This window comes from Podarcis liolepis (genome assembly GCF_965112155.1).
Source record: "Podarcis liolepis genome assembly, chromosome: 6".
Lineage (NCBI taxonomy): Eukaryota > Metazoa > Chordata > Lepidosauria > Squamata > Lacertidae > Podarcis > Podarcis liolepis.
The window spans coordinates 98972739-98986978 of record NC_139559.1 but is presented as its reverse complement, the minus strand read 5'-3'; the positions used below and the strand labels follow the sequence as shown (position 1 = coordinate 98986978).

The window sequence follows — 14240 nt, the reverse complement described above, 5'->3', positions numbered from 1 at the left end:
AATTTGTCTTGCAAAGCAGCTCAAAAACCGCAAAACCCTTTCGTCTAGCGAGTTTTCCGTCTTGCGAGGCATTCGTCTTGCGGGGCACCACTGTATGCAGTCTAGCCAAGGAAACATCCAAGAGCACCTGCAGGAATTACTTGCAGGATTGGGCCCACATCAAAACCCAGTTCAGTCTACAGAAATACTTGCCTGTGGTTACTTCCCCCTTCTTTTGTAGGGAATTTCTAGGTTTCAGGCAATGAAAGCCAACTTTCTGGATGAGCATTAGAAGTGAAGTCCTAGAGAACAGCGCTTTTGCATCTATGGATGCCAGATAAGAGAGGACTTTATATACTCTATGCTACATTGCAAGTAATATGAAATTCCAAGGACAAAATGTTTATTATTATTAAAGCCGATCACCAACCTCAGTGACATTGACTAAATTAAACATCTGTTTTCTAGCCTGGCTTAGCCTGCTAAGTTTGTGGTAAAAGGCTCCCGACTCAAGAAAGCCTAGACTCTGGCCTCGCAACCCGAGATACGGTTTTACATATTATTGTACGTGTTTTATTACATGTGTTTGATCGTGCTGTTCTTTGCTTGCTTGCTAAAACCTGTTTGCTTTTCATTTGCCTTTTGGCTACAACCTGTCTTTGGCTGACCAATAAATGTTAACAATGCATATTGAAAGAGTGGCTTAAAGCCCAAAGGCTTCTGCAAGCGGCTGAACGGAGGGAAGCAGCCGGGGAATGCGGGCGCACGGAGGAACAGGGACCTTTCTGCACCCCGGGGAAAGAGGCGCAGGGCAGCGGCAGCGAGGGCGGCCAAGGCGGGGGCCGCTCCTCCTCTCGCCCCGTCCCTCTGGCGAGGGCTGGCAGTGGGGCCGCCCGGTTTCCCTGGTCGCTTCCTCACACCTCCTCCGGACTTTCGCACTCTCCTCAACTCCTCAACCTTCCTTCTTCTCGCCCCGCCCCGCCCCCGTTTTCTCCCGGCGGCAGAAGCAGCGGCGCAATGAGGACCAGCGCCTTGAGGGGCTTCCTACGGCTGGCGGGCCTCTCCCAGAGGCGCGGAAGGCGAGGCGGGCCTCCTCGGGAGGAGAAAGCGGCCCGCCCGAGGCTCCCTCCCGTGGGGCCTGGGCGCGGGGCGCATGCGCTCCGTGGGCGCCGCCATTTTGACGGGGGCCCGCCGGGCCGGGGAGAGGAGGCCCTGGGCGAAGGGCGGCGGCGGCAGCAGCAGCGGCCGCCTCCTCCTCCTCCTCCTCCTGCCCGCGGGACCCCCTTCGCCCCCCGGCCATGGGCAACACGGCGAGCGAGCGCGGGTCCGGAGAGCGTCCGGGGAGCAAGGCGCCCCGCTCGGAGGCTCCGCCGGCCAAGGAGCCCCCTCCCCACAAGATCATGGTGGGCAGCAGCGACGACCCCGCGCTCTTCAGCGCCCCCGGCGCCAAGGTAGCCCTCGAGGACCCGCGGCGGGGGGGGGCGTCTTGCCTTCTGCACCCCCCCCCCGCCTAGAGAGCCGGCTGGGGAGCGGGGGGGACGGGGGACCCCGCCCTAGTGCCCCCCCAAGGGCCGCCTCCCGGGGGCTGGAGGGGTCGGGCTTCGGAGCGCCCTGGGGGGGGGGAACCAGGGGGCAAGATGCAGCTCTTGCTTTCCTCCTGCAGCTCCCCGCGGAGAAAGGTTTTGTGTCTTGGCACCACGACTTGGACGAGGCCATCAAGCCAGCCCAGCAGGCGCGCCCCACCGTCATCCGATGGACGGAGGGAGGGAAGGAAGTCTTCATCTCTGGCTCCTTCAACAATTGGAGTGCCAAGATCCCTCTCATTAAAAGGTGCCTTGGCTGAAACGCTGCTCTGCCTGTGTGTGGGGAGGAGAGGTTGTTGCACAGAGCAAAGCCCGGCCGGAAGAGCAAGGGGGCCTGGGAATGAAAGGCTGCCGGGGACTGCTCACATCCATCCATGCGCCTCATGGGATTGTTAGGGCTTGATGGCTCAGCCGGTGCAAAGCATGGTGCTCTGCTGCGACGGATGCTCTGAAGGCCCGACTTTGGTGTGTGATGGCCCCGTGTCGGACATGGCACATTGCAAAGGTTCGAAATGCTTCACATAAAACGTATCAATCCTGGCAGGGTAGGGCAGTAACATCTTGATTTTGTAAAGGAAACAATGATTGAGGAGAAGATGTAGTCAGATGTAGCCTCCCCAGGAACACAGGGGGCCTCTCTCTCACTTTAAGCCTACTTCAACATGCCCTTTTTTGAAAACTGAAAAAGCTGGTTTTTAAAAAATGGAACTGAGATCTACACCACCTCTTTAGCTTATGAATTCTGCTTTTAACCTAAACAGGGCATAGACTGAGCTTGAACTGAAGATGAAGTCTATATTTTGTTTAGGAGCAGATTCGTTCACTATCTAGGCCAGGGGTCCCCAAACTTTTTAAACGGGGCTGGTTCACTTTCCCTCAGACACTGTTGGGGGCCGGACTATAATTTGAAAAAAATATGAATGAATTCCTATGCACACTGCACATATTTTATTTGTAGTGCACAAAAAACAGGAAAAACAATACAATATTTAAAATGAATGATTTTAATCAACATAAACTTATAAGTATTTCAATTGGGAAGTATTGCTAATGCTCGTCCCTACAACCCAGCCTACACAGGGATCTCCCTAACCCCCATGGCCCAGTCTACATGCAGGCCTTCCATGCCCCCAACCCCACAACCCAGCTTATACATGTCTCCCTAACCCCCTTCCCCACAACCCAGCCTATGCATGTGCTTCTCTAACCTTCCCTAATCCTTAAGCCCCATCCTCACGACCCAACTTGCCCGTGTTTCTCCCTAACCCCCCCAGCTTGCACGCCAGTCCTCCAACACCAAATCCCCACATGCCAGCTTGCCTGCATGTCACCCGTCCCCACGACTCCCGACTCACTGCGGGGGCAACTCCTCTGGCACATCACGAACTCGTGGCATTGCAGGTGCGCCAGATCGGGGGATTGGAGTCAATACTGGGCCCAGGGGGGGCGAGGTGGGTACCCTAGGAGTACCCGAGGTGGGTACCCAAGGTGGGTACCCTAGGAGGGCACTGTGCTCTGCATCGCCAGCAAGGCCCTCACGCGGGCCAGTCCTTGCTCGCTTCGTCCACCCCGGAAGGGATGTGGCGCTGACCTGGGCCTGCTCCCTTCGTCTCTGATTTTCTCGCAGAGTACTCCTGGGCAGTGTTCTGAATACTTTGTCAGCATTTGGGTTAGGGTTAGGCCTTTCTCCCCTCCTTCCTTGCTTCTCAGGCGCCTCAGACCCTGGTAGAGACACTGTTCCCCCCTCAAGGCTGCCCTCTCGGCCTCTGCGCCCCACAGTGGGCGGCGGCTCAGGCAGGGGTGGCTGCTGACTACGCACCTCCGGGGCGGGGAGATGCCCGGGTGGTGCGTGAGGAGGCTGCGATTGGGAGATGGGGTCTGGGGCCCGTGGAACTTAGTTTGGGGACGCCTGATCTAGGCATTGTGGGCTTGGTAAAACGTACAACTTTAGTCCTTTCCAAACTTGAGTGCAATCTGTGTGTCTGGTCGAGGTTTACTACAACCACTCTAGGCTTCCCTGCTAGAGTAGAGCTGCCAGCTAGAACTCTTTGTTGTCTAGAAGATTTCCTCTCATGGGCATTCAGCTCCTGAACTGAAAGCTACAGCTAAAGGATTACCCTTGTGAGATTTAGGTTCTGGCATGCAACACCCTGTGCTGTGCTTCTGTTTCAGGTTCAGGTGATGATTAATTAAATGCTAATTAGTGGGTGGAGCTAACCTTTCCTCACAGGTGCTTAACTTTAACTTCTTTTACTTGGATCTATTTACTGCAACTGAGACGCTTCCCCAGCTGTCACAGGTCTGTAAGAGCACAAAGATAATGGCAGGTCAGGCTGTTCTCATTTAAGCCTCCCTCCCCACCAGTACCTAAAAGGGAAGGCAAGGGATTTCTAATAAATTCCAGACCTTACAGTAATTTGGAAATTTTACTGGTTTATTTCATACAATATTGTACAGAGAACAAGACTCGAGAGAAAGCTGGCATACATTGGAGGTCCCTTGAACTTGATGGGTAAAGCGTGCAGAGGGATGAAGCACTGTGCCAACCTCTCACCTTAAAAACCACCCTGAAAGAATGAGGACATAAGGTTTCTCTAAAGCACCATTAAAACAGTAAAGACCACGGGGTTGCTTTGAAATAGGAGTTTAAATGTGATTAAAAAGTTTTAATGTGGCACTGAAAAACTATAAAGAAGGCACCATGTGAGCTCTGGAAAGGCTGTTCCCTAACGGGCTCCATCATTGAGTAGGCCATCTCCTTTGTGGCCATCTCCTCTTTTCACTTGACAGTAGGATACACAATTGGGCCCCCAAAGGGGGTCTTAAGATTCAGGGAGCTCTGTGTGGTGGCTCTGTGTTCTTCCAGGTAACCCAGTCTTGTGCCAGTATTGCTGTGGCATTTGACAGTACATGACAATTGCAGCTTTAGTACTTTGCTGTTCTTTTCAGGGCTCCCTGTAAATTCTGGCACAATGTAGCTCACTTATACTTTCAGTAGTTTGATTAGTTTTCTAAGTTGTCCGTTTGGTTTTTTTGCAAGCTTTTGGGGGGCTTCTAATAGATTTTATTTCCCCATTTTTGAAAGTAATGTGTAACGTGTTTTATATTGACTATTTTTATTTCTGTTGTGTTTTTTAAAAGATTATGTATGCCACCTGGAGCTTTATGGTTATGGGGCAGGATAGAACCATAGTTGATACATGAGTGGGCAGATGGATGAGGCTCTAAGCTGTTGCCTCTCACTGTGGATGATTGCTCCCTCTCCTTTTAGCCACAATGACTTTGTCGCTATTCTGGACCTTCCTGAAGGGGAGCACCAGTACAAGTTCTTTGTGGATGGCCAGTGGGTTCATGATCCCTCCGAGGTAACTCCTTTTCTTCCATGTGTCTGTGTCATATTGCTGAGAGGACCTTCTGCGCCCCCCCCGCCCCGTACATTTTCAGGTGGGCTGGGCTTGACCTTGTTGCCTGCCCTGTCAGCTTAGTTCTCTGAGCCAGGGTCACATGCTGCAGGCTACTTCCCTATCAGTGCACTCTGTAGCTTCTGATAGTTAGAAGAGGCAAGCAGGACCTTCTGGCTAAAATTGCCAATGACAAGGCCCCTGGCTTCCCTTCCAGTTTTGCTGGATTATTTTGACTGCTTCTATGATTTCTTCTCTTTTTCTTTTTTCAGGGTAGAATCCCTGGCACTTAACTGTGCTTCTGAATTTATGTACTGCTCCCCTAGTACATATTCTGACTGGCTTTTCGATGTAGTTCGTAGGTTTTAATTGAATAGTGAGACCTTGTGTTCTGCATTGCTTATATGTTACATCTACCACTGCTGAGGATTTTTAAGTCTTCTTTTTTTGTAGCTGTGCTTAACCTCCTCTACACAGTTCTCCTTGCTTCCCCTGGGATGTGACTTTGTTCTCTGCATATATATGTTGGGAAGGGTGGGGATTTGACCTGCGGCTGTGGCATGTACCTCTGTCTTGTTTTTCAGCCAGTGGTCACCAGTCAGATGGGGACAATTAACAATCTGATTCATGTCAGGAAGTCTGACTTCGAAGTGTTTGATGCTTTAAAGGTGGACTCCCTAGAAAGTTCAGAGACTTCCTGTCGAGGTGACTTTCTTGTGCTGTTGGTGTCAACATCCAAAATGATGGTGTTTCCTGGTTTCCTTTCTCATACTATCTTTATTTTTAATAGACCTTTCTGGCTCCCCTCCTGGAATATATGGCCAAGAAATGTATGTTTATCGACCTGAGGAGCGTTTCAAGTCCCCGCCCATTCTTCCTCCCCATCTCCTCCAAGTCATCCTTAACAAGGATACTAACATTTCGGTGAGTACCAGTCCAAAGGCAGTATACAGCAAGACCTTTATAGAGGGCTCCATTGTGGGAGGTGCAGCCTTACTCTAAAGTGAGCTGTGGTTCCCAGAGTGTCTGGAGCAGGACAGGTCACACCTACCTGCTATGGGGTGTGCCCACATTGATTGGCCTCATGCGACTAAAATTTAAGGTACATGTAAGCACCCAGTGACAGAATTAGAAATGGCTGCCTAGGTGAAGAGTGACCTTTCCTTCTGTTTCAGTGTGACCCAGCCCTCTTGCCTGAGCCAAACCATGTGATGCTGAACCATCTCTATGCCCTGTCAATTAAGGTAAGGCCAGGACCAGGCAGCCTGCAGGGCTTCTTCCTCTTCTTTCTCTTGCTCCTCCTCCTCAGAGCTTGAGGGCAAGGGACTGAGTGTTCTCGCTCTTCTCTCTCATTCCTGCCATGCACGGCACCATCTTGCTAATTGCTTTACCTCCTTGCCCAGTTGTGGGTTTTAACAGTTTAGAATTCAGGGTAAGATAGCTATGATTGAGGGAGCTGTTCAGAAAAAAAAGCATTCTTGGGGAGAAGCTGAAATGGGAGACTAAACCACTGAGCCTCTTAGTCCTGCCAATCGGAAGGTTGATGGTTTGAATCTGTGTGATGGCGTGAGCTCCTGTTGCTCTGTCCCAGTTTCTGCCAACCTAGCAGTTTGAAAGCACACCAGTTCAAGTAGATAGATAGGTACCACTGTGGCGGGAAGGTAAATGGCGTTTCTGTGCGCTCTGTTTTCTGTCACAGTGTTCCGTTGTACCAGAAGCAGTTTAATAATGCTGGCCACTTGACCCCGAAAGCTGTCTGTGGACAAGCTCCCTTGGCTTGAAAAGGGAGATGAGTGCCACACCCCATAGTCGCCTTCGACTGGACTTGACCGTCTAGGGGTCCTTTACCTGAAATGGAAAGCACTTCTTATGTCTGAGGCTGCCTATATCTTGTCTGCTGTTCTGCCCCAAGTGCCTCTTCTCAAATATCCCACTTTCTTCCAGCTCTTCTCAATGAGGATGGGAGCAGCCCATTTTACACTTTGAGTCTGCAAGTATTTTACTTTGGAAGAAAATTAAGGATGGGGAAAGAGGAAGGGTGAAAGTGTGTAAAAACCCTCTAAGCACAAACTTTCTGCTCTAATATCTTCATTCTCTTAACCCCTGCTCAGAACTTCCCCCACCAGCCCTCTGTAAGCAGTTAGTGAGGGGTAGCCAATACCTGGTACTCTCCAGATGTTTGGGACTACAGTTCCCATCATCTTTGACAATTGTCCATATTGGCTGGAGCTGATAGGATTTGCAGTCCAAAACATGTAGTGGAGAGCACCATGCCATGGTATTCTAGAACCCTTTAAATCCTCCTCTCTCCTTCCCTCCCAGGATGGTGTCATGGTGCTCAGTGCCACTCATCGCTACAAGAAGAAATACGTCACTACTCTCCTCTACAAGCCCATCTGAGCTGGGTCTGTCCTTGTCTCCATGGGAGCGCAGGCCGCTGCTTTGTCTGCGCACATCGGAATAGAAGCAGACACAAGAGCGGGCAGTCGGCTTCTGGGCTCTTCATCAGAGGCTACTGCTCTGCATGAGATCAGTCTCTCTTGGCTTTGCAGGCTGATCAAGAGCTTTCTTCCTTGATGGCTGTTTGTGACATACAAGTTGCACCTCTTTGTAGCATAAGGATATTACCAAATTTGGGGGATGCATTATCTTCTTTAGACTTATCAACCATTGGGGTGAAATGGCTTCCTCCTGGGGAATGTGAAGAAGCACTGAGCCTTCCTTTCTTGCTAACCTATCCTGGACAGCCTTTTGTAATCCCCCAAGCGTTTTCTAGGAGTAGAACAGTGTTAAGGTAGAGATCGGCTGCTCCTTATTTTACCTGGCCCTGGGAGAATTATACATTTCCTGCTCCCTTTATGTTCCAGTCATTGTTGGTTAACATAGGGCCTTTGCCAAGGGATGCTACAATGGGGGGACCGGGACCCAGAGGATAGGTCTAGCTAGCACATGGTTACAAATCATGATGACTAGATAGAACCTCCACACTTACAAGGAGTGAGCTACTGAATCTCCGTTCCCATCAAGTGCTGCCTGTCGGTTTCCTGACAGCATCTTGTTGACCATGGTCGGAAGAAGTGTGTTGGACTACACAGACCTCTGGTCTAATGGGGCAGGGCAGTTCTTACATGCTTAACACCTACCGCTGCAGGCCTTTTATAGCCACATTCAAAATTGCAGAGTTGCTTCAGTGTGGTGCCATTTTAAACCATAAGGTGCTTGTCCTTTCCTGTGGAATCACGCTGTTCTGGGGCAGTATTTTCAGTGTTGGACACTCCTGTGAAGGGCCCTTGAGTCACTCCTCATCAGAATATTTTTATTATCCAAGAAAAGAATCGGCTGTGGTCTGCAGACATAGGCAAACAAATACTGTGCAGCAGGAAGTAGCTGCAGTGCTAGGTGTGGAAGGCAATTGACGCTGGAAATGTGGAGCTGCCTTGCAGTCTCACACCAAAGGTCCATTTTGCCCAGCCAGCTGGAAGCTAATAAAGAGAGCAGGTTTATGAAGACTTTCCTCTCTTCTTTATCCCCAGAATCAAAGGCATATTGCATCTGAATGTTGAGGCTGTTTTAAGATGTCTTGGGTAATAGTTACTTAATATTTACATTCAATGGAATTGGCTTTTCCTGCCTATTTCTAGCCCTCAGCTGCTGGGGAGAGCCTGGCCACTGCCTTCACACTACACCTGTTTTGGGAAGACCATCAAATCTTACAATGGAACTTGGTGTGACCTGTAGTTGGCCAACTCCCTTTCCCTAACACATTAGCTTAGCGGTCATTTTGACATATATTTGTGTGTGTTTTAAGAGTGAATTTTATATGGGCATGGAAAAAAGTCCTGAGATACCTGACATTTCTCTGGCGGCTAGAACATCTCTTAGGATCTTGAGAATCACAGTTTTGACTTACTGATGTCTTAAACATTTTCTAGCCTTCAAAACAGTGGATATTTGGGGGTGGGGAAATGAATGAATTAGATGCTTTAAGAAATATTCTTACCCAGTGCTGTTGTTCTGGGCACTGGACTGTCTCGCCAGAGTGGTGCATGCTCTGGTTATCTCCCGCTTGGACAACTGCAATGCACTCTACGTGGGGCTACCTTTGAAGGTGACTCGGAAACTACAACTAATCCAGAATGCAGCAGCTAGACTGGTGACTGGGAGCGGCCGCCAAGACCATATAACACCGGTCTTGAAAGACCTACATTGGCTCCCAGTATGTTTCCGAGCACAATTCAAAGTGCTGGTGTTGACCTTTAAAGCCCTAAACGGCTTCAGCCCAGTATACCTGAAGGAGCGTCTCCACTCCCATCGTTCTGCCCAGACGCTGAGGTCCAGCGCCGAGGGCCTTCTGGCGGTTCCCTCATTGCGAGAAGCAAAGCTACAGGGAACCAGGCAGAGGGCCTTCTCGGTAGTGGCGCCCGCCCTGTGGAACGCCCTCCCACGAGGTGTCAAAGCGATAAACAACTACCTGACATTCAGAAGACATCTTAAGGCAGTCCTGTTCAGGGACGTTTTTAACGTTGTGATATTTTAGTGTATTTTTGGTTTCTATGGAAGCCGTTACTAACTTAACGCTGCATGCAAGCAAGCAGCGTTAAGTTAGTAGTCACTTGGACCATGCTGTCGGCTCAGATTGTCATGTGGAGAGAAGTGCAGAAATGCAGGAAGAGAATAGAAGAGCTGAGGTGAACTAAAGTGGGCTGGTGCTGGCAGCAGCCAGGGAAGGGGCAGGGCTAAATGGCAGAGGCTTGGGGGGGCATAAATAGAAAAGGGCCTCTGTATGGCTCTTGCATGGTTTCTATACTGGCAGGTTGCCTGGCAGAGAGGAGCTGAGCACTTTGTGGCTACTTGAGGGATTTGCAAGTTCTCCCTCCCTAACCTTTAGCTACGTGCTCATACAGCCAAAAGCGTTCAGCGTCAGCCTGGATAGAGGAAAGGGCTGAGTGGTCCATACACCTCCACCCCAGCCTGCTTGAACTGCATTCACAGGTCCCATCTGTGTCTTGCTTAAGCAGTTAAGTAAGTTGTTTTGCATCAAGAAGGATTTGAGGAGAGACAGCTCCTTTTATAGCATGCAAATACCCTGCCCTGTTGGGTGGTGAGAGGCAGATGATGTCAGCATCTCCAAATAACCAGGGGGGGGGGCGAGATAATGGAATTTAACATTCAGCCTGATCCTTTTCCTCCTCACAGCAGGAGGTCCTGGCTGAGCATGGGGAGCCACAGGGAGCACCTGCACAGGATACTGTTCCTTTTAATGTACAGATACTTGCAATATAGAATGGGTGTGTGGTGCTCTTCCAAGTGTTCCTGTTGATGGCAGCTTGTATGGGGTAAGAAGAACCAGTTTTCCCTTTACCGTGAAAAAGTGTCGTCAGAGAGACTTTGGAGGGTCATCCCAGAATCTACATTGACCCCTTTCCCATCAGGGGCATAGTCCAGTTTTAATTTATTGTGTACAGAAACTGAAGATTTTTTTTCATTGAAATGTAACTTTAATAAAAATTTATGCACGTTATTAAATGGAAAACAGGCTCTTGTTGTGGTTCTTATTAGCTTGGACGTGGAGTGGGGGGGGGCAATGTCTCATGTTTGCTCCTGTGGTGGAATAGTGACTAGAAGCAAACAAAGTCATGGCTTCATAGATTTATGGCCTTTATAGGGATTGTGGGGAGCCCTTGAGATCTGGAGACGTTGGCTGTCCAGCTGTGTGTATGCAGCCCCATGCCCCCAGCAAACCCACTTACCGTATTTTTCGCCCTATAGGACACACTTTTCCCCCTCCAAAAATGAAGGGGAAATGTGTGTGCGTCCTATGGGGCGAATGCAGGCTTCAGGAAGCTATCCCCCCAGCCCGGCAAGCTCCCAGAGCGATGCCAAAGCTGCCTCGTGGCTCGGCTCCCTCAGCTTTCTATTATTGTTCCTGAAAATCTGGCTCGGCACTTGGCTGAGCCAGTCTAGGCTGCACAGGCTTCTCTTTGCCAAGGCAGCCTCGGGCTCGGGCTGCGAGCAAGCAGCACGAGTCGAGCGCCAAGCGGAGCAAACCTCAGCCTGGCACGCATCTCAGAGAGAATCGGCCCGGCGCGTGCAGCGGGGGAAAGTGCTGCTCGCTCCCTGCCACGGGATGGCGGAGGGCAGGTGGGGGAAGAGGGAATTCCCAAGTTATGGGCGACTTTCGGGAGCATGCCTCCCATCAGCCAGAGAGAGAGAGTGTGAGATGCCAGCTGCAGGTCCGCGCTCTCTGCGGGGACTGGGGCGCGGCGGCCCTGATCCCCTGTGCCACGCGTGGCGGGGGAAGCTGGGGGCTCGCGGGCGGGGATGTCCAACGAGATCGCACGTTTGCTGTGGAGGAAGCGCCTTTCCCACAGGCTCCCCATCGCCGATCCCCATGAGCAAGCGAGCAAGCTTTGGGTTGCCCTTGGCGAAGTTCAGCCACAGTTTAAACGTCTCCCCCGGCGGCCTGCTGGATGCCCCCTTGGCGGCGGCTGCTTCCTCTCCCGGTGGGAAGGTTGTGAGCCACCCAGAGGGGATGGGTGAGCAGGCCAGTGCCTGTTGCTAGCTTGGGCTCTCTCCCACCCGCTGAGGCGAGGGGAAGCAAGCTGTGCCTTGCACGCCCTCCAGCTCCCAGAGGGCTACAGAAGAGGGTGCAAAGGCGGCAGGTCCCCGCACAAGTAACAGCAGCCGCTTCCTCTCACAGGGCCCCACCGGCCGCCCAGGCGGATCCTTCCTGTCGCGCCACCCCCAGAAAGGTGGCGGGCGGGCAGGGACGCTTCCCGGAAAGAGCTGCCTCCCAAGCCTCGTCTCAGAGACGTAGCATGGAGGATTGGGCCCAGCAGAGATACTTGGAAAAAGAGAGTAACCCTGGCTGCTCGTGCAAGGGCCCGGGGGATCCCGATTGTGCTCTATCCGGTTAAGAGGACAAGTATGGAGCAGCTGCCCCTGTAGGGATCAAACACTGTTCTCTCTTATTCTTTGATCTTGCTCTCTTAGTAGTCTTGCTTGTCCCAGTCAAATGGCATGACACATGCAGGCTTCAGTTGGCCGCAAGGTACTGTATTGCCCGGCTGTGGACTTTGGAGTTCAGAGAGGGAGCCAGTGCTCTCTGGGTCCTCAGCCGCCTTATTCCACCAGCTAGAGATGAGTGCGCGCAGCTTCGGCATCGCTCTGGCTCCCGTTCTGGGGGCTGGGGTCGGGGAAGCTCGGGCTTCCCCCACGCCTGGGGGGGGGGAATAAATCCCCCCCCATCTAGGTGCGTCCTATGGGCCGGTGCGTCCTATAGGGCGAAAAATACGGTATGTGCATCAGTGTAAGTGGCTCCAAAGGCTAAAATCACCCCTCCAAGGATGTGGCTCAAAATTTGCTCCTTTAGAGGGAGCACAACTCTTTCTACCTGGCTTTGGGCAGGGCCTGACAGGCTTCACAAGGGCTGTGGCTGCTGGTCAGGCCTGCTGGGGAGTGGGCCCCAGCCAACAGAATGTCTGGGGCAGGTTCCACGGGGGGGATGCGCTGGGACACCTGATCTCAGTGATCAAGGGTAGGAGTTATGCTAAGATCAGACCATGTCATTACCAAGGAGGCAGGTTTAGTCGTTGTTTGAGGACTATCCCTGCCTCCGGGTCTGGTCTTGACCGGACGGATCAACCCAAATGACCTGAAGGTGCTGCTGTGCAATGCCAGGTCCATGACTCATAAAACCACTGCCATCCATGACTTGATCGTGGATGGAAGACTTGACCTGGCATGTGTGAGAAGAGACTTGGTTGGATGAAGCAGATGGGCCTGTCCTTGCTGCTGCTTGTCCACCAGGTTTCTTGTACACACAGCAACCCAGGTCATATGGGCGGGGGGGGGGGATGCAGTGATGTTTAAGAAGTCACTGGTTTACACCGGGCATCATATTGGGACGACCCAGTTCTCTGAGTGCATGTTCTGGAAGTTGGGCAATAGGGGCAGTACAGGATTCCTTTTGGTGTACCTGTTAGTGTACCTGCTCCATGATTGCAGTCATGGGATTGTTGTTTCACATAGAATCCTAGAGTTGGAAGAGACCACAAGGGCCATCGAGTCCAACCCCCTGCCAAGCAGGAAACACCATCAGAGCACTCCTGACATATGGTTGTCAAGCCTCTGCTTAAAGACCTCCAAAGGAGGAGACTCCACCACACTCCTTGGCAGCAAATTCCACTGTCAAACAGCTCTTACTGTCAGGAAGTTCTTCCTAATGTTTAGGTGGAATCTTCTTTCTTGTAGTTTGGATCCATTGCTCCGTGTCCGCTTCTCTGGAGCAGCAGAAAACAACCTTTCTCCCTCCTCTATGTGACATCCTTTTATATATTTGAAAATGGCTATCATATCACCCCTTAACCTCCTCTTCTCCAGGCTAAACATGCCCAGCTCCCTTAGCCATTCCTCATAAGGCATCGTTTCCAGGCCTTTGACCATTTTGGTTGCCCTCCTCTGGACCCGTTCCAGTTTGTCAGTGTCCTTCTTGAACTGTGGTGCCCAGAACTGGCCACAGTACTCCCGGTGAGGTCTGACCAGAGCAGAATACAGTGGCACTATTACTTCCCTTGATCTAGATGCTATACTCCTATTGATGCAGCCCAGAATTGCATTGGCCTTTTTTTAAAAAAATAATAATATTTATTAGAGGTTTAATAGTTACAGAAAAAAGAAGAAAGAAACATAAAAAGTTTAACAGAACAAAACAATACCTTACAATACATCAAAAACAAAAACAAAAAACAATACAGCAAAACAACAAGAAAAACAAAAACATTGAAAAACACATCCAATATTTCCGTATCTTTACCTTTCATTTAGTTGTTTCATCAACCTCCTCACACCTCCCTTTTTTGTATTCTAGTTCAATTAGCTATTTCAGCAAATCCTTTCCATCTTTCTCAATTTTTTGTTCTATAATTTATCTTAACACAATCTAACCTTAAATTTTCCTCTTTGGCCCATTAACAATCAGTTTTTGCTTAATTCTTTATAACATTTCTGCTAAAGCCATATAACTTCATTCCAGCATCCTTCTAACTCATTAATTTTGCAATATTTCTGTAAGTATACTTTGAATTTTTTCCAATCTTCTTCCACCGACTCTTCTCCCTGGTCTCGGATTCTGCCAGTCATTTCCGCCAGTTCCATGTAGTCCATCAGCTTCATCTGCCATTCTTCCCGGGTGGGTAGATCTTGTGTCTTCCAATGCTTTGCGATAAGTATTCTTGCTGCTGTTGAGGCATACATAAAGAAAGTTCTATCCTTCTTT

General features: G+C 50.5%; 2 protein-coding genes across 10 annotated transcripts in view; both read left to right on the top strand.

Annotated features, from left to right (window-relative positions):
• The window catches only part of FMO5 (flavin containing dimethylaniline monoxygenase 5), a 29737-nt gene extending 29070 nt beyond the window's left edge, over nt 1-667 (top strand). For all 7 annotated transcript variants that reach the window (XM_083507133.1, XM_083507134.1, XM_083507137.1 and 4 more), the window contains one exon: nt 101-667. The gene's annotated coding sequence lies outside the window, so the exon portion shown is untranslated. The remainder of the gene's footprint in view (nt 1-100) is intronic.
• Nucleotides 668-1147: 480 nt separating this feature from the next.
• Nucleotides 1148-10496, top strand: PRKAB2 (protein kinase AMP-activated non-catalytic subunit beta 2). Of its 3 annotated transcripts, XR_014527095.1 has the most exons (8): nt 1148-1430; nt 1643-1809; nt 4834-4927; nt 5548-5668; nt 5754-5887; nt 6139-6207; nt 7286-8991; nt 9552-10496. XR_014527095.1 is itself a non-coding variant. In XM_083507224.1 (7 exons), the coding sequence occupies exons 1-7, from the start codon at nt 1278-1280 to the stop codon at nt 6947-6949; spliced, it is 780 nt and encodes a 259-aa protein (XP_083363350.1). In that variant the 5' UTR covers nt 1160-1277; the 3' UTR covers nt 6950-7011. The 3 variants fall into 3 exon arrangements, 2 of the variants coding, with proteins under 2 accessions (XP_083363350.1, XP_083363349.1); XM_083507224.1 differs by lacking the exons at nt 7286-8991; nt 9552-10496 and adding an exon at nt 6908-7011 and having other exon boundaries at nt 1160-1430; XM_083507223.1 differs by having other exon boundaries at nt 1162-1430; nt 7286-10496.
• The last annotated feature ends 3744 nt before the right edge of the window (nt 10497-14240 follow it).